General features: G+C 45.6%; 1 protein-coding gene across 1 annotated transcript; it reads right to left on the bottom strand.

Annotated features, from left to right (window-relative positions):
• Window positions 1–1,069: 1,069 nt before the first annotated feature.
• LOC142259192 (uncharacterized) lies at window positions 1,070–12,087 on the bottom strand. Its single transcript, XM_075331690.1, has 4 exons — window positions 11,955–12,087; window positions 11,774–11,871; window positions 11,486–11,576; window positions 1,070–4,043 (listed from the first exon to the last, which is right to left on the bottom strand). The coding sequence occupies exons 1-4, from the start codon at window positions 12,085–12,087 to the stop codon at window positions 2,791–2,793; spliced, it is 1,575 nt and encodes a 524-aa protein (XP_075187805.1). The 3' UTR covers window positions 1,070–2,790.
• Window positions 12,088–19,267: the final 7,180 nt, after the last annotated feature.

Genomic DNA, 19,267 nt, shown 5'->3' with positions numbered 1-19,267 from the left:
AGAGATTAGAGGCACTTGTCCCCTGATGAAGATTGAAAACCGATGTATCGACACGTGCGTTGGGCGTTTCCAGGTTCCATTTCCTGTGACCTGTTACCGAATTCAGCTTTACCACCGCCACTTTTGCATGCCCTACTCTAGTATTACATCTCGGTATGCTTTAGACTTTTTGAGGGGATCTGACTTTATGTTGTCCGTAGTTATACACCACTATGGAGATACTATATTCTGATATTATGATGATTGCGCCATCTGTACCCTCATAACATGTAATTAGTTTCATGAGTCCCTAAGTGGTGTCGATCTATCTCGGGGCATGGTCCTGGTGTTTTAATACGTTTTTAGACTAAATGGATGTTCACCTTCTTTATAATATTTTTTGTACAATTTTTGCACTATAGAACTCTTGTTCTCTTTTTTTCTTGATACTAAATGTGTAGGTTTTTTTAACTGTTATTTTCAGGGGGGCAAAAGGAGGGTAATTTTAATTTTTAGGGTTTTTTTGTTATTTTTTCCTATTTTTTAAAAACTTATTAACATTTTTTATTTATTTTACTAGTCCCCTAGGGGACGTTATCACTGAACAGTCCGATTTCCAAAGCATTTCAGAAATACTGCTTCCTGTGAGTGCTGGCGATCTGTCGGCTCTCCCAGGAAGTTCACCATGGCAGTGTCAGGGGTCATCAGCTGACCCCGCACTACCATGGAAACACATTGGTGCACCGTGATCATGTCACGGGACAGCCCATGGTGGTGGGAAACAGCACAATCCCCACCGCGGCCATTTAAGTCGTGCTGTCAGTGATTTACAGCGCAATCTAAAGGGTTAACAGGTGCGGGTGGATCTACGATACACCTGAGCCTGATAGCCACACATGTCTGCTGATCAGATCAGCAGACATGTGCAGAGATTTCCTTGGCTCACCACCAGAGCCCGCAGTAACCGGAGATAGGCAACCAAAGACGTACCGGTACGCCCTTGGATGTAAGGGGGTTAAAAAACAAAAGCAATTTATATTTCATTATATATAGAAAATAAAAGTTGTAAATTTATTTACACATAACACTGCTGCATGGACAGTATATGCACGCTCAGCTCTGCTACATAAGCACATTTACATACAGTTCTGCTAAATACAATGGAGATCAAAATTAGAGAACAATGTCTGATCGCTTGCTTTTTTCAGAAACAATGTAATAACTTTGTCACCAAGGATGTTCCAGAGGTTTTCTATTGGGTTTAGATCATGACCCTGGGCGGCCATTTCATTGTTTCAATGTGTTGTTTCAAGGAACTGCTTTACCCATTTTGTTGTTTGACAGGGGACATTGTCCTGCATGAAATTTGCTGGCTGATTGATTGATGAACGCAAGGAAGGAACTACATGTTGTTGAAGAAGGTTCTGATACACACTTGCATTCACTCTGCCATCTAGCTGTATGAGAGGTCCAAATCTGGCTGCAGAAAATACTCCCCAAACCATGACACATCCTCCAACACCTGTCACTGACTTCTTAACACACTTTGGGTTTAGTCTTTCCCCAGTTCGTTGACTAACAATGTTTCCCATCAGACCCACATAAATTAAACTTGCTTTTATCACTATCTATAAGGCACTTCTTCTCTGTCCACACAACTTGCTCCTCACCAAAGGTGAGTTCAGCTTTTTGATTCTTTCTGCTAATGAGAGGTTTAGTAACTGCAGAGTGGGCTTTCAGTCCAAAAGCTCTTAAACATCGTGACATTTTATGACAAGACAGATCCTTACCCTGTTCGGTGCTGAACTGGCGAGCAATTCCAGCTGCAGTGCTGAAACAGTTAACCATGGATATTCTCCACATTATCCTGTCCTCTCTTGCGAGGGCGACCAGTCTTCTTTGGGGAATTGAAAGAGTTTGTGATGCTATAAAGATGCAATATTCTCGAAATCACAGACTTGAAACAAGCAAGCAACTTCTCTTGCTAGGGCTGTTAGGGCCCCCTCTTTGGCCTTCATATGGATAACCTGCTGCCAGAGTGTTTCAGGCACTTTGGAATGGCACACCATTTTTGCAAAGTCAGTGCAAACTGTAAAGTTAGGCTGCCAGTTACGTAGGGTTTGTCAGATAATTAAGGAAATTAGCACCAGGTGCCAGATTCACCAATAACTTGAAGGGATCTGAAAGTATTCTCTAATTTTGATGAGTGTTCTTTTACATTTATCTCATTTACAGTTTTACTATGTGCTTTTTAAAAAAATCAGTTTATGAAATAAGCTTAAAATCCTGCGAGTTTCCTCATGTTAGGATATAATCACATAGGACAACACAATGACCGCAACATTTAGGAAATTGTGATATTCACTGTGTATACATTTATATACAAAGACACTGTGCACACATCACCAAATTTTACAGTCCCTTACATGGTGATTGCTCCTATGACCTGAAAAGTCCTGGAACTCGTGGGGTGGAAGGTTCCTCAGCCGCTCACTCAGGATGAGCAGCCTCTGTGCAGGTGCCGACAGCTTTCTGTTGGAAGTGCGTCTTATAGTCCAAAAAATATGGTAAGTTCTAAAGTAATTTACGTTTCTCATTTTACGACTGTCTATTATGTGATTTTTGTCCAATCTGTCAATAAAATATATAATTTCTCCTGGTGTGAGTTATTATTGATGGTCAACAAAATATGATTTTCCTGTTATTTATTTTTCACATTCTACGCATGATAATGGCTTCTCCCTGTGTGGGATTTTTGATGTTTAAAAAGTTCCACTTGTGTTTAAAATATTCTGAACATGAAAAATGCTTCTACTCTCTGTGACTGTTCTGGTGATAAAGAAGAGTTGATCTACTTGCAAAACATTTCCCACATTCTACACATGAAAACGTCTTTTCCCCTGTGTGAGTTCTCTGATGTCTATTAAGATTTGATTTGGAGTTAAAATATTTCCCACATTCTGAACATGAAAAAGGCTTCTCACCTGTGTGAGTTCTCTGATGTCTAATAAGAACTGATTTGGTGTTAAAACATCTCCCACATTCGGAACATGAAAAAGGCTTCTCACCTGTGTGAGTTCTCTGATGTCCAATAAGAACTGATTTGGTGTTAAAACATCTCCCACATTCGGAACATGAAAAGGGCTTCTCCCCCGTATGAGTTCTTTGATGTTTAACAAGATGTGATTTCCGGTTAAAACATTTTTCACATTCTAAACATGAATATGACTTCTCCCCAGTATGAATTATCTCATGGATAACAAGATTTAATTTCTGGCTAAAACTTTTCCCGCATTCTGAACATGAAAAAGGCTTCTCACCTGTGTGAGTTCTCTGATGTCTAATAAGACTTGATTTGGTATTAAAATATTTCCCACATTCTGAACATGAAAAAGGCTTCTCCCACCTATGAGTTCTTTGATGTGTAACAAGATGTGATTTCCGGTTAAAACATTTTCCACATTCTGAACATGAAAAAGGCTTCTCACCTGTGTGAGTTGTGTGATGTCTATTAAGACTTGATTTGGTATTAAAATATTTCCCACATTCTGAACATGAAAATGGCTTCTCCCCTGTATGAGTACTTTGATGTGTAACAAGATGTGATTTCTGATTAAAACATTTCCCACATTCTGAACATAAATATGGCTTCTCCCCTGTGTGAATTATCTGATGTTTTACAAGGTTTGATTTGTGATTAAAATATTTCTTACATTTGGAACAAGAAAAGCTCTTCTTCTCTGTGTGAATTTTTGGATGTTTAACAAATGGTGTTTCAAGAGGAAAACTATTTCCATTTTTTAATTGAGAAATTGGCATCTTTGCTTTAAGAGCAGTTAGTTTTCTAATGCCTTTTTTGTGACTTTTATTTATTTTAGTAGTCTGTAATGATTCAGAAGAGAGGACCCGTTTCATATGATCAGATGACAGATCTTTGCTGTGAAAGAAAGATTGGATATCTGGAATAATGGCATTCACTTTAGTTGAATCCTGTGTGATCTCAAGGTCATCTGATTTATAAATTGAAGATGTCAGTTGTCCCACTGGTCTCGTGGTACAGTCATCTGCTAAGAATAAAACCTGTTATTTTTTTTCATAAAATATGCTGGAAATTAATATTTTTAAACATTTCTACTTAAAATGTCCATAGCAACAGCACGTTATGTAGTAAAATAGAATTATTGACTAAGACAATGACAGCTCACAGTCTAATAGAATTCAGAAAAAAGACTGACTGGAATGCCTATATATGTGAATTAGGTGCTAGCCTAAAAATACATGACTATAATAAGGATAATAAGCTACATACTAACCACTATCAAAATATAAACATGAAAAATGGTAAAGCATTCCTGCTATAAGGATACTATGAACAATGAAAAATACATTTAGCTATCTGGAAAAATGAAAAACATGAAAAATGGTATTGCAAAACTGCTATGAATATTTGAAAGTAATAGAGATGTTTAGCAAATATATTGATCAATGCAAATGAGCCCGAAACCAACGACAAGGTAATCTCTAATTTTTTGGGAACCTAACCTTAATGCCTCTCTATGTGCTATTAAAAATCTGCAAGTATGGGCAGACAGGCTCCTGGCTATATAGGATCATGAATAGAGTCTGGTAATAGGGCGGGGTTCTGGGTTCTCAGTCAGAAGAAACTGCATGCTACTCAGAAAAGAGACTGACTGGAACACCTATCTGTGTGAATTAGGTGCTAGGCTAAAATTAGTTAGTGTGCACCTTATTATCTTTATTATAGTCATATATTTTTAGGCCATTACCTATACCTGTTAGAGAAGCCATTTTGTCAATCATTGTCTTGATCACTAGTTGACCAGTTAGTCCACAAATTTGTGCACATATAGGTTTTTGTCTGACCAGTTACACAACCAGTAATGAGTAATTAATGTTCTATTACATCTGCTATTTGCTATGGTGATCACTTAGTCACTTAGACTTGTTATAGTTTTAAGTATACACTCCTCTTGCAACACGCTGCTTGTTTTACAAGGTTTGATTAATTCACATCCCTTAAGAGCTTTTTGCTATGATAACTATATCTAAAATAGCCTTGAGACATTATACTCCCTTATGTGGTAAATTCTTAAAGTATTTCTTTCGAGCTTAAGCATCATCATGGCCTAATGACTATATTTGGTATCTATCTAAAATTGTGCAACCATATCACATGTCTCATATTGCGTAATTAGCTTGAAAGGTATAAAACCTTCCCATTTTCTATTATTAAAGCAGAGTTTTTTTGATACACTACGGACTTGTCTTGTCTTGGTGTGTTAACCGTTACTCTCATAGTCTCAGAATCGGCCGATCCATCACATCTACCTGAGAAGAAATAGAGCGCAGCTCTGACATACCATACCATTTTTCATGTATTTCATTTTTTCCAGATGTATGTAAATGTATTTTTCATTGTTCATAGTATCCCTATAGCAGTAATGCTTTACCATTTTTCATGTTTATATTTTGATAGTGGTTAGTATGCAGCTTATTATCCTTATCACAGTCTAATAGAAGACCTCATGGCATGAACCAGTAGAGTGTGGTGTTCAACAGTTTGTTCATTCTGCCTCCCAAATACTGGAATAAAACACCACTAAAAATGTTATGTAGGTGAATATGATACCAAAATAAACTTTTACTTCTCCCACAAAAATAAGCCCCCACTCAGTTCCATCATCTTTCAATGGAAAAACAGAGTATTCCAACATGACGACTCCAAACACACCTCCAAGACGACCACTGCATTGCTAAACAAACTGAGGGTAAAGGTGCTGGACTGGTCAAGCATATCTAAACCCTATTGAGCATCTGTGGGGCCTCCTCAAATGGAAGGTGGAGGAGCAGAAGGTCTCTAACATCCACCAGCTCTGTGATGTCATTATGGAGGATGGAAGAGGATCCAGCAGCTCCTGTGACGTTGTTGTGAAATCCATGCCCAAGAGAATTAAGGCAGTGCTAGAAACTAATGGTGACCACAGATAATTTTTCATTTTAAGCACAATTTGGCTATTTCACTTAGGATGTACTCATATTTGTTGATTTTCTATTATCTCTGCCTTCTGGTTCTGACCCGGCTACCTGACTATTCTTCCTGAATGTGGTATTTGATACTATGAAGAGAACAATTTTCTAAAATCTAGGCCCCTGAAAGTAATTTTAAAAGTGAATTGTTATCCAAAAAACAGGAATTACACCTACTGGTAATTAAAAAGAGAAACCAAGGGAAAAATTGTGAAAATATACCCTGCTGTAACTAAATAAAAGCATAGTGCATATAAACATAGGGTACTTAGTAAACACTGTTTTTGATTAAAAAAAAAGCATAAAGCCATCTCACCAACGACTAGGTGTACCCAGTTGGGACAGTACCTACATTCTCTAATATTAACCCCTTCACCCCCGGCCACTAAAACACCCTAATGACCGGGCCATTTTTTGCAATTCTGACCAGTGTCACTTTATGAGGTTATAACTCTGGAACGCTTCAACGGATCCTGGCGATTCTGAGATTGTTTTTTCGTGACATATTGTGCTTCATGTCAGTGGTAAATTTAGGCCGATATTTTTTGCGTTTATTTGTGAAAATTTAGGAAATTTGGCGAAAATTTTGAAAATTTCGCAATTTTCAAACTTTGAAAATTTATGCCCATAAATCTGAGAGATATGTCACACAAAATAGTTACTAAATAACATTTCCCACTTGTGTACTTTACATCAGCGCAATTTTCGAAACAAATTTTTTTTCCGTTAGGAAGTTAGAAGGGGTCAAAGGTCATCAGCAAATTCTCATTTTTCCAACAAAATTTACAAAATAATTTTTTTTAGGGACCACATTACATTTGAGGTGACTTTGAGAGGCCTAGGTGACAGAAAATACCCAAAAGTGACCCCATTCTAAAAACTACACCCCTCACACTGCTCAAAACCACATCCAATAAGTTTATTAACCCTTTAGGTGCTTCACAGGAACCAAAGCAATGTGGAAGGAAAAAATGAAAATTTTACTTTTTAACACAAAAATGTTACTTTAGCCATAAAATTTTCATTTTTACAAGGGAGAAAAGAGAAAGTACACAATACAATTTATTGTGCATGTTCTCCTGAGTACGCTGATACCCCATATGTGGTAAAAATCAATTGTTTGGGCGCACGGCAGAGCTCGGAAGGCAAGGAGCGCCATTTGAATTTTTGAACGCAAAATTAGCTGCACTCATTAGCGGACGCCATGTCGGGTTTGAAGACCCCCTGAGGTGCCTAACCAATGGAGCTCCCCCACAAGTGACCCCATTTTGGAAACTAGAGCCCTCAAATAATTTTTCTAGATGTTTGGTGAGCACTTTGAACCCCTGGGGGCTTCACAGAAGTTTATAGCGTTGAGCCGTGAAAAGAAAAAAAAATTTTTTTACCACAAAACGGATGCTTCAACTAGGTAGCTTTTTTTTTCACAAGGGTAACAGGAAAAAATGCACCATAAAATGTATTGTGCATTTTCTCCTGAGTACGCAGATACCTCATATGTGGTGGAAATCAAATGTTTGGACACACAGCAGTGCTCGGAAGGCAAGGAGCGCCATTTGAATTTTTGAATGCAAAATTAGCTGCACTCATTAGCGGACGCCATGTGGGGTATGAAGACCCCCTGAGGTGCCTAAACAATGGAGCTCCCCCACAAGTCACCCCATTTTGGAAACTAGAGCCCTCAAATAATTTTTCTAGATGTTTGGTGAGGACTTTGAACACCTGGGGGCTTCACAGAAGTTTATAGCGTTGAGCCGTGAAAAGAAAAAAAAATTTTTTTACCACAAAACGGTTGCTTCAACTAGGTAGCTTTTTTTTTCACAAGGCTATCAGGAAAAAATGCACCATAAAATGTATTGTGCATTTTCTCCTGAGTACGCAGATACCTCATATGTGGTGGAAAGTAATTGTTTGGGCGCATGGCGGGGCTCAGAAGAGAAGGAGCGCCATTTGACAGCAAAATTGGTTGGAATCATTAGCGGACGCCATGTCACGTTTGGAGACCCCCTATGATGCCTAAACAGTGGAGCTCCCCCACAAGTGACACCATTTTGGAAACTAGAGCCCTCAAATAATTTTTCTAGATGTTTGATGTGCACTTTGAACACCTGGGGGCTTCACAGAAGTTTATAGCGTTGAGCCGTGAAAAGAAAAATTTTTTTTTTTACCACAAAACGGTTGCTTCAACTAGGTAGCTTTTTTTTTCACAAGGGTAACAGGAAAAAATGCACCATAAAATGTATTGTGCATTTTCTCCTGAGTACGCAGATACCTCATATGTGGTGGAAATAAATTGTTTGAGCGCATGGCGGGGCTCAGAAGAGAAGGAGCGCCATTTGACTTTTCAAACGCACAGACGCAGTGCACTGATCGGCCGCTGCAGGACGCACGGTCGGATGCGATAAAAAAAAGCGTCGGGGATACGTAAAAAAAAAAAAGTCACGCCAAAAATTGACCATGGATGCAGATACGTTATGTGCATCCCTGATCAGCGCTTGGTGGGACGCACGGACGGATGCGATACAAAAAGCGTCGCAAATATGGAAAAAAGTCACGCCAAAAATTGAGCAGGGATGCCGATCCGTTATCTGCATCCCTGATCAGCGCTTGGCGGGACGCACAGACGGATGAGGTGTAAAAATGGACAGGGGATACGGAAAAAAAAAAAAGTTATACTCACAGTACCCAGAGGACTAGCAGGAGGATCACTGACCAGAAGAGCTGCAGAGGAATAGATGGCAGAGAGATGGACAGCTTTACAGGAGCAGCAGGCAGATCAGCAGAATGCCCAGGAAGGACCCAGCGATGGACGCAGATGTGATCAGGCCGGTGAAGACAGGTAAGAGGACGTCGGGGGAGAGCAGAGGGGGAGAGGGGGGGGGGGGGTGAGAGCAGAGAGGGGGGGGGAAGCAGAGGGGGAGGGGGTAGAGCAGAGGGGGAGACCGGAGAGGGAGCTGCAGAACAGAGATAATGGGGGAGGCAGTCAGATCGCGGGGGGAGCAGATCGGGATGTCGGGGGGGGGGGGTTGGGGGGAGCAGATCGCGGGGGGGGGCACGGCAGGGGCTACCATGGCAGCGCGCAGGGGCACCACGGGAGCGCGCAGGGGCACCACGGGAGCGCGCACGGGCTGGCTGCAAAGTGAGCACAGTACTCACGTGCAGCAGCGGTGACAGCTAGGGCGGCGGCAGCAGCGGCGGTGGCGTGGTACCACAAGTACCAGCCACTGCACGCTGCAGACATGTTGGGGGAGGGCTCGCAGGCCAGCACAGGCCTGGGGAGGGCGGCCACCGGCAAATCACACCGCCCCACTGCACACTGATTGGAGCGATTGCGCGTCATAGCACGATCGCTCCAATCAATGCTGCAGGGGCTGGGGGAGACATGTTTGAGGTCCACCTATGATATGCTGCAGCAGCTGCGGCATCTCATAGCTGGATCTCACAGGATCGCACTAATTCGGGCATTATTTTTGCCGAAATTAGTGCGATCGATGTGGTTGGCGGTTCAGATTTGAACAGCCAATCACATCGATCGTCGATAGGGGGTGGCGATGCCGCCCCCCCTGGGGTCAAGCAAAGGTCCCCTGCTGTAAGAAACAGCAGGGGACATCATTTGAAAGCCGTTGCTATGGCCACGGCAATCAAATGAAGTTTAGGCAGTAAAATTACGTCCCTGGTCGTTAAGTCACGTTAAAATAGGACGTAATTTTACTGCCCGCGGTCGTGAAGGGGTTAAACCTTTATGCCCTATGCTTTTATTTAGTTACAGCAGGGTATATTTTCACAATTTTTCCCTTGGTTTCTCTTTGTCTTATGGCCAGTGTTAACATGAGCTCACAGGCTCCATGTATACCATTCATACTCCGGCTCACTTTTTTGTTTTTACCTACTGCTAATTGTATATCTAGGAGTCCATCATGACAGCACCCGAAGTGCGTTCTGGAGAGAAAGGCACGCACTGCGCGTGACCGGAAGCACAGTCGCGGCCATCATGGCAGAACGCCAATAGCCTTCATGCGAAGGAGGCGGCTGGTGCCAGGAGCATTGTCCTACTCTACTGGGGCAGGGTTAGGGACTTCCCTGGTAGAGGTGTAGGCCTCGGACCACTTGACAGGAGGAAGGAGAGAGGTGAACCCCCCGATCCTCCATAGTCCATCTCCAGGTAGGTGCCTCACGCTGCTGCACTACCTCCTGCGTCTCTCCTGTTATAGAGACAGGAAAAATACTGGGAGGGTGAGGGTGGTAGGGGCTTTTAACCTCTCGTGTGTTTTCTGTCTGTATAGAGGACATGAGGAGAATCCTCCTATGATGCTGTCATGAGGGACATCCTGGAAAGATTTAATTGAATATATAAACACTTGATTCTAAACTTTTAAGCCTTCTAGCATTTAAAAAAAAATAAAAGGATGTTGGAAAAATTAAAGGGAGTAATTGAAAAATGCTGCCGCCCTAAAGAAGAAATAAGGTAAATGTTATTTATTATCTATCTTGTGTGGTTTCTGTTTTAAGAAAATAAAACTTTAAAGTTTGAAAATTACAACCTAAAATTCCCAGAAACATAAAGTACAATGTGTCACAGAAACAATATCTCAGAATCATTGGATCAGAAGAAGCCTCCAAAGTTATTACCTCGTTAGGAACAGAAAAACTGGGTGCGGTAAGTGGTGAAATCAGAGTATTTTGGGCGCTAACTACTGTAGTGAATAAGGGTGAGTATAAACAACAACAAATCTACTTAAATGATCACACTTATCAGTCTTCATCAGTAAAATAATTAGTAACGAGCGGTGACACATCTCTGGGTGATTAGAGGATGTGGCTCGGTGGCTCTTATCTGTATATTAGAGCCATCAACCACGCACAGCTGAGGGACAGATCACGGCAGACGGGGAAGGATCTTTTTTTGCAGTTTATTGAAATTCTGTTGAAGTTAGTCAGTTTTAAAGAAAATTGAAAAGTCAAAATAAAGGGAAACTATTGTAGAGAAATTCACACTTGGATCTCACTGGACATTTAATGTTGTCCATCATAAAAGCAAAGTTTGATCAAAAAGACTGGACCTGGTGTTGTAGGGACCAAATTATCACATTCAGCAGCACAAAATACAGAGAAGGTAGATTCATCTTATATGATGGCAGGATTCTAGAAACAGCATCATCACCCTCCGATATCTCCTACAGGCCATCATAATATCATTCTACAAGTGATTTTCTAACTTGTCCGCACATTCTACGTACGCTGCCATTTAGATTTCTAGTTTACAGATCTGGGCGAATCGTCTAACTCCAACAGAAGGACCTCCAATGCCCAAAGTAATGGGGACAGATTCAATGCATTGGTTTAGAGGTGGAATGGGGACCACTTGATTGTGATATGGCCGAACTACACCACTAATAAATCAGCCACAGCCGGTGACTGAGAAGAATCTGTGACTTCTCTGCATTTAGTGGTCACTACTCACCTGGGTGGTTATCTGTAGGAATCTCCTCCTTACTCCGCTCATCACCCCTCACATATGTCTCTGTAGTATTAATATGTGGCAGATCTTCACCCTGAAACAAATATTGTAAAAGTCACAGACAGATGGAGAAGTCCCATCTATGATCAGCTCTAATCCTGCCATCTCCACCGCTCTCAGTACACAAGTATAACACATATAATACTGGAGGATAAAACAAGACTGAGCACAAGACCTTCACAGCCGTCTACACATCATAGGGAGATTTCATGGCACCTTCTCTCCATCTACCTGATGATCCTGAGGAACATCGGGATCTTCTTGGTTACAGTCCTGTGGGAGAAGAGGACGGGGACATTTCTCTGGTGTTGTCCTCTTACTGGATAGACCTGGAGGAGACACATACAGGGACTGAATTCATTCCTTACATACAGATAATTATAGGCCGTGTGTATTTGGTCCTGTCTATTACCTGGTGAAGTGAGGGACTGGGGAACCTCCATCATGACGTCCTTGTACAGATCTTTGTGTCCTTCTAAATACTCCCACTCCTCCATGGAGAAATAGACGGTGACGTCCTGACACCTTATAGGAACCTGACACATACAATGATACCGTCACCCTCGATCCCTTCATAGCGTTACTGTATAATGTCCCAGCATTCCCAGCAGTGTCACCTCTCCAGTCAGCAGCTCAATCATCTTGTAGGTGAGTTCTAGGATCTTCTGGTCATTGATGTCCTCATGTATCGGGGGGTGAGGTGGAGGCCCCGTGATTGGGCTCAGGGGTCTTCTCCATCCCTCAGACACAGGGGCCTGACAGCGCTCACTAGAGGTCTTCACTAATATGTAATCCTGGTTATGGAGAGACACACTAATAAATCTCACTCCAGACATTTCCAGAGTCCTCACCTCTCCAGTTCTGTCCATCTGTTATTCCCATAGATAAGAATGATGTAATGTGACGTCATCAGAATCTCTCACCTCTCCAGTAAGCCGGAAGAGGATCTCTAGGGTGAGGTGTAATATCCTCTCCGCCATCTTGTCCCTGTCCATATCCATCCTTCACGGGGCAATCAGGAGAATTCTCTTATATAGAAGATCTCCACTGAGAGGATCCGATATTGTAGGGACCTGAATGGGGAGAAGATGACGATGTAACATCATGAAGAATCTGCTGTAATAATACAATTACTGGAGATAATAAGCAGAAACATATTAGAGAGCATTCTGGGGGAACATTATACTGTGGGGGGCAGAAAGGGGCCGAGGACCGAGGGCAGAAAGGGGCGAGGACCGAGGGCGGAAAGGGGCCGAGGACCGAGGGCAGAAAGGGGCGAGGAACGAGGGCGGAAGAGGCCGAAGAACGAGGGCGGAAAGGGAACGAGGGCGGAAAGGGGCCGAGGAACGAGGGCGGAAAGGGTCCGAGGAACGAGGGCGGAAAAGGAACGAGGGCGGAAAGGGGCCGAGGAACGAGGGCGGAAAGGGAACGAGGGCGGAAAGGGGCCGAGGAACGAGGGCGGAAAGTGGCCGAGGACCGAGGGCAGAAAGGGGCCGAGGAATGAGGGTAGAAAGGGGCCGAGGAACGAGGGCGGAAAGGGGCCGAGGAACGAGGGCGGAAGAGGCCGAAGAACGAGGGCGGAAAGGGGCCGAGGAACGAGGGCGGAAAGTGGCCGAGGACCGAGGGCGGAAAGGGGCCGAGGAATGAGGGTAGAAAGGGGCCGAGGACCGAGGGCGGAAAGTGGCCGAGGACCGAGGGCGGAAAGGGGCCGAGGAATGAGGGTAGAAAGGGGCCGAGGACCGAGGGCGGAAAGGGGCCGAGGACCGAGGGCGGAAAGGGGTTGAGGACCGAGGCAGGAAGGGGCCGAGGACCGAGGGCGGAAAGGGGCCGAGGACTGAGGGAGGATATTGGCCGAGAACCGAGGGTGGAAAGGGGCTGAAGACCGAGGGCGGAAAGGGGCCGAGGACCGAGGGTGGAAAGGGACCGAGGGCGGAAAGGGGCCGAGGAACGAGGGCGGAAAGGGGCCGAGGACGGAGGGCGGAAAGGGGCCGAGGACCGAGGGTGGAAAGGGGACATGGACCTAGGGCAGAAAGTGGCCGCGGACTGAGTGCAGAAAGGGGCCGAGGACCGAGGGCAGAAAGGGGCTGAGGACTGAGGGCAGAAAGGGGCCGAGGACTGAGGGCAGAAAGGGGCCGAGGACTGAGGGCAGAAAGGGGCTGGGGACTGAGGGCGGAAAGGGGCCGAGGACGGAGGGCGGAAAGGGGCCGAGGACCGAGGGTGGAAAGGGGACATGGACCTAGGGCAGAAAGTGGCCGCGGACTGAGTGCAGAAAGGGGCCGAGGACCGAGGGCAGAAAGGGGCTGAGGACTGAGGGCAGAAAGGGGCCGAGGACTGAGGGCAGAAAGGGGCCGAGGACTGAGGGCAGAAAGGGGCTGGGGACTGAGGGCAGACGGGTTTCCTCACTTCCGGCCTCTCATAGTTGGGGCGTTTGTATCTATCAGAGGAAAAAGAACAAAAACCTCATTATTCATAGAAATCAGCGAGAGAAAAACTCCAAGAAAGTCTCAGAGTTGAAGGGGTTAATGCCGCCTGCGCCAGTAATGGGGAATCTCCACACACCTCCACCTGCAGAGCCGCACACTAGATATATAATACCCTGCACCTACCTCCACCTGCAGAGCCGCACACTAGATATATAATACCCTGCACCTACCTCCACCTGCAGAGCCACACACTAGATATATAATACCCTGCACCTACCTCCACCTGCAGAGCCGCACACTAGATATATAATACCCTGCACCTACCTCCACCTGCAGAGCCGCACACTAGATATATAATACCCTGCACCTACCTCCACCTGCAGAGCCGCACACTAGATATATAATACCCTGCACCTACCTCCACCTGCAGAGCCGCACACTAGATATATAATACCCTGCACCTACCTCCATCTGCAGAGCCGCACACTAGATATATAATACCCTGCACCTACCTCCTCCTGCAGAGCCGCACACTAGATATATAATACCCTGCACCTACCTCCTCCTGCAGAGCCGCACACTAGATATATAATACCCTGCACCTACCTCCACCTGCAGAGCCGCACACTAGATATATAATACCCTGCACCTACCTCCTCCTGCAGAGCCGCACACTAGATATATAATACCCTGCACCTACCTCCACCTGCAGAGCCGCACACTAGATATATAATACCCTGCACCTACCTCCACCTGCAGAGCCGCACACTAGATATATAATACCCTGCACCTACCTCCTCCTGCAGAGCCGCACACTAGATATATAATACCCTGCACCTACCTCCACCTGCAGAGCCGCACACTAGATATATAATACCCTGCACCTACCTCCACCTGCAGAGCCGCACACTAGATATATAATACCCTGCACCTACCTCCTCCTGCAGAGCCGCACACTAGATATATAATACCCTGCACCTACCTCCACCTGCAGAGCCGCACACTAGATATATAATACCCTGCACCTACCTCCACCTGCAGAGCCGCACACTAGATATATAATACCCTGCACCTACCTCCACCTGCAGAGCCGCACACTAGATATATAATACCCTGCACCTACCTCCACCTGCAGAGCCGCACACTAGATATATAATACCCTGCACCTACCTCCACCTGCAGAGCCGCACACTAGATATATAATACCCTGCACCTACCTCCACCTGCAGAGCCGCACACTAGATATATAATACCCTGCACCTACCTCCACCTGCAGAGCCGCACACTAGATATATAATACCCTGCACCTACCTCCACCTGCAGAGCCGCACACTAGATATATAATACCCTGCACCTACCTCCACCTGCAGAGCCGCACACTAGATATATAATACCCTGCACCTACCTCCACCTGCAGAGCCGCACACTAGATATATAATACCCTGCACCTACCTCCACCTGCAGAGCCGCACACTAGATATATAATACCCTGCACCTACCTCCTCCTGCAGAGCCGCACACTAGATATATAATACCCTGCACCTACCTCCACCTGCAGAGCCGCACACTAGATATATAATACCCTGCACCTACCTCCACCTGCAGAGCCGCACACTAGATATATAATACCCTGCACCTACCTCCACCTGCAGAGCCGCACACTAGATATATAATACCCTGCACCTACCTCCACCTGCAGAGCCGCACACTAGATATATAATACCCTGCACCTACCTCCACCTGCAGAGCCGCACACTAGATATATAATACCCTGCACCTACCTCCACCTGCAGAGCCGCACACTAGATATATAATACCCTGCACCTACCTCCACCTGCAGAGCCGCACACTAGATATATAATACCCTGCACCTACCTCCTCCTGCAGAGCCGCACACTAGATATATAATACCCTGCACCTACCTCCACCTGCAGAGCAGCACACTAGATATATAATACCCTGCACCTACCTCCACCTGCAGAGCCGCACACTAGATATATAATACCCTGCACCTACCTCCACCTGCAGAGCCGCACACTAGATATATAATACCCTGCACCTACCTCCACCTGCAGAGCCGCACACTAGATATATAATACCCTGCACCTACCTCCTCCTGCAGAGCCGCACACTAGATATATAATACCCTGCACCTACCTCCACCTGCAGAGCAGCACACTAGATATATAATACCCTGCACCTACCTCCACCTGCAGAGCAGCACACTAGATATATAATACCCTGCACCTACCTCCTCCTGCAGAGCCGCACACTAGATATATAATACCCTGCACCTACCTCCACCTGCAGAGCCGCACACTAGATATATAATACCCTGCACCTACCTCCACCTGCAGAGCCGCACACTAGATATATAATAACCTGCACCTACCTCCACCTGCAGAGCCGCACACTAGATATATAATACCCTGCACCTACCTCCACCTGCAGAGCCGCACACTAGATATATAATAACCTGCACCTACCTCCACCTGCAGAGCCGCACACTAGATATATAATACCCTGCACCTACCTCCACCTGCAGAGCCGCACACTAGATATATAATACCCTGCACCTACCTCCACCTGCAGAGCCGCACACTAGATATATAATACCCTGCACCTACCTCCACCTGCAGAGCCGCACACTAGATATATAATACCCTGCACCTACCTCCACCTGCAGAGCCGCACACTAGATATATAATACCCTGCACCTACCTCCACCTGCAGAGCCGCACACTAGATATATAATACCCTGCACCTACCTCCACCTGCAGAGCCGCACACTAGATATATAATACCCTGCACCTACCTCCACCTGCAGAGCCGCACACTAGATATATAATACCCTGCACCTACCTCCACCTGCAGAGCCGCACACTAGATATATAATAACCTGCACCTACCTCCACCTGCAGAGCCGCACACTAGATATATAATACCCTGCACCTACCTCCACCTGCAGAGCCGCACACTAGATATATAATACCCTGCACCTACCTCCACCTGCAGAGCCGCACACTAGATATATAATACCCTGCACCTACCTCCACCTGCAGAGCCGCACACTAGATATATAATACCCTGCACCTACCTCCACCTGCAGAGCCGCACACTAGATATATAATACCCTGCACCTACCTCCACCTGCAGAGCCGCACACTAGATATATAATACCCTGCACCTACCTCCACCTGCAGAGCCGCACACTAGATATATGGCTGCTCTGTGCTTACAGGACCTGTGATGATGTCACATGGAGGGGAGGAGTCAGGGGTCACATGATCAGCTCCTCAGTGTAGTCCTATATTGGCATGCACACACTGGATGAGGCGCGGTGTCAGTGGATGGTTATAGTTAACCCCTGTTGCGTATGTATGTGACCCCTGTTGCATATGTATGTGACCCCTTCACACTCTTATTTCAATCTTTGCTTAATTGAATTCTTTATTGATAAGTTCAGGTGAGGAGAAGATTTGTTGAGCGACTTTAAAATAAAGACGTTTGGACCTGATCGGTCTTGATCACAAGTCGCTGAAAATGTGTGTATGACGTATATGGAGCAGAGCCGCATGTGTACGATGTGTACGGAGCAGTGCTATGTGTGTACGATGTCTACGTAGCGGAGCTGTGTATATAGTGGAGCTGTGGGTGCATGATGTGTATGTAGCGGAGCTGTGGGTGCATGATGTGTATGTAGCGGAGCCGTGGGTGCATGATGTGTATGTAGTGGATACCCTCTTTTACCAGTTTATTAATCCCCAAAACACCTGTGCAGGTCCAACATAATCCACACGAGGTCCCACGACGATTCAAGCTCTGCTACATGTAAAGTCACAGCGTGTGATCATGCCACATGACTATCCGCTATGAGGTTCATGCAGAGACTGATCAGCGATCAGTGGTGTCGTCACTTAGGTTAGCCGCGGCCACAGCTGGAAGTTCCCACGGTCCACCACTTGTGACCGTAGATAACTTGACCTCAGGTGACTTCAGTGACCTCAGCTGAATTCATTCACAGCTCATCACGCGACTCACTCAGTCTGTGCCTGACCATCACAGTGTACGTAGGAAATACTGTGGATAGAAGAGCAGAATAGGGTCTCACCAGGTAAGGTAACAGATAAGCCAAGGTAATATAAACCCAGAACTGCTGCTTTTGAATCCAGTATTTTGCATGATTTCACGCCAAATTTCATTACCACATACAGTAATGACAGTGTTTTTATTAGAAATGTTTTGGAAAAACACTGAAACATGTTATTAAATGATCCTATTTTAAAGGATGTTATGCCTACTCATCCAGGTATCACTTTAAAAAGGGCCCCTACCCTGAGAAATATTGTAGCCCCCAGCAGGTTGAGAAGTTCCATGGGTATGACATGCCCAACGGGTTCTTGGGGGTTACTCGTCACTGGGCCGGTGTTGGTTTGGGATGTCACGGGCCTGGTTCCGTGACCCCAGCGGTGTCAATAATAGTGGGGATGGGGTGTGGAGTTTGCATTTGTGATGCCATCTGTGGCGTGCGGCCAAGTATTAGTCGCTGCTGCGGGAGGTCTTCTCTGGGACGGATGATCACGTAGCTTGGATGGTACAGCTCTCCACAGGCAGAGCTCAGGCCCCAGGGAGGATGTGGGGAGTAGTAATTGCCTATGGCGCAGGGGTGCGATGATGGGAGCGTCGGCAGTGATGGGATGACACAGAGGTTGCAGTCAAACTTCTTTACTCACTAAGATTACACCGCCTTTGGAGTGCCGTGCTCTGCTGTTATGGGCTCCAGCCGATCCAGGATAGTTTGGAGGTCAAGGCCAGTGTTTCCTTCTGTGTGTCCTTTCTAGTGATCTTCCCTGCATCCCAGCTTCTGAGCCGTGGAACGGGTCACGGGTGGTTGCTGCACTCCTCGTGAACCCTGGGATTACCCTTCTTCCTAAGAACGCGGGTCGAGTCTCCAGCTCTGGACCACGGGCCCCTTTCTATTCTGTCTTTTTTTCCTGACATCTCTTTTTGATGCATTCTTGACCCCCTTCCTGTGTGCCAACCTGGCACTAACTGAATTCTGTGTGAGATGGCTCCTAACTTCCCCTGAAGGTGCCCCGTCTCCTGGGTTGTTGAACTAGTGGACAGGAGGTTCCATACCTCATGATGGCCACCCCCGGCACCTACCCTGGCCCAGTCCCAGTGAAAGAGCTCTCGAGTTATGTGTTGGATGTGTTATGGTGGTTTACCGGTGATGACGTCCTCCGTATCCAAGATGAATGAGGGGCAGTACCCTGTGGCGCCTGAAGCTGCAGGGGCAACA

This window comes from Anomaloglossus baeobatrachus (genome assembly GCF_048569485.1).
Source record: "Anomaloglossus baeobatrachus isolate aAnoBae1 chromosome 5 unlocalized genomic scaffold, aAnoBae1.hap1 SUPER_5_unloc_3, whole genome shotgun sequence".
NCBI lineage: Eukaryota > Metazoa > Chordata > Amphibia > Anura > Aromobatidae > Anomaloglossus > Anomaloglossus baeobatrachus.
This window is presented reverse-complemented; position numbering and strand designations above follow the sequence as displayed.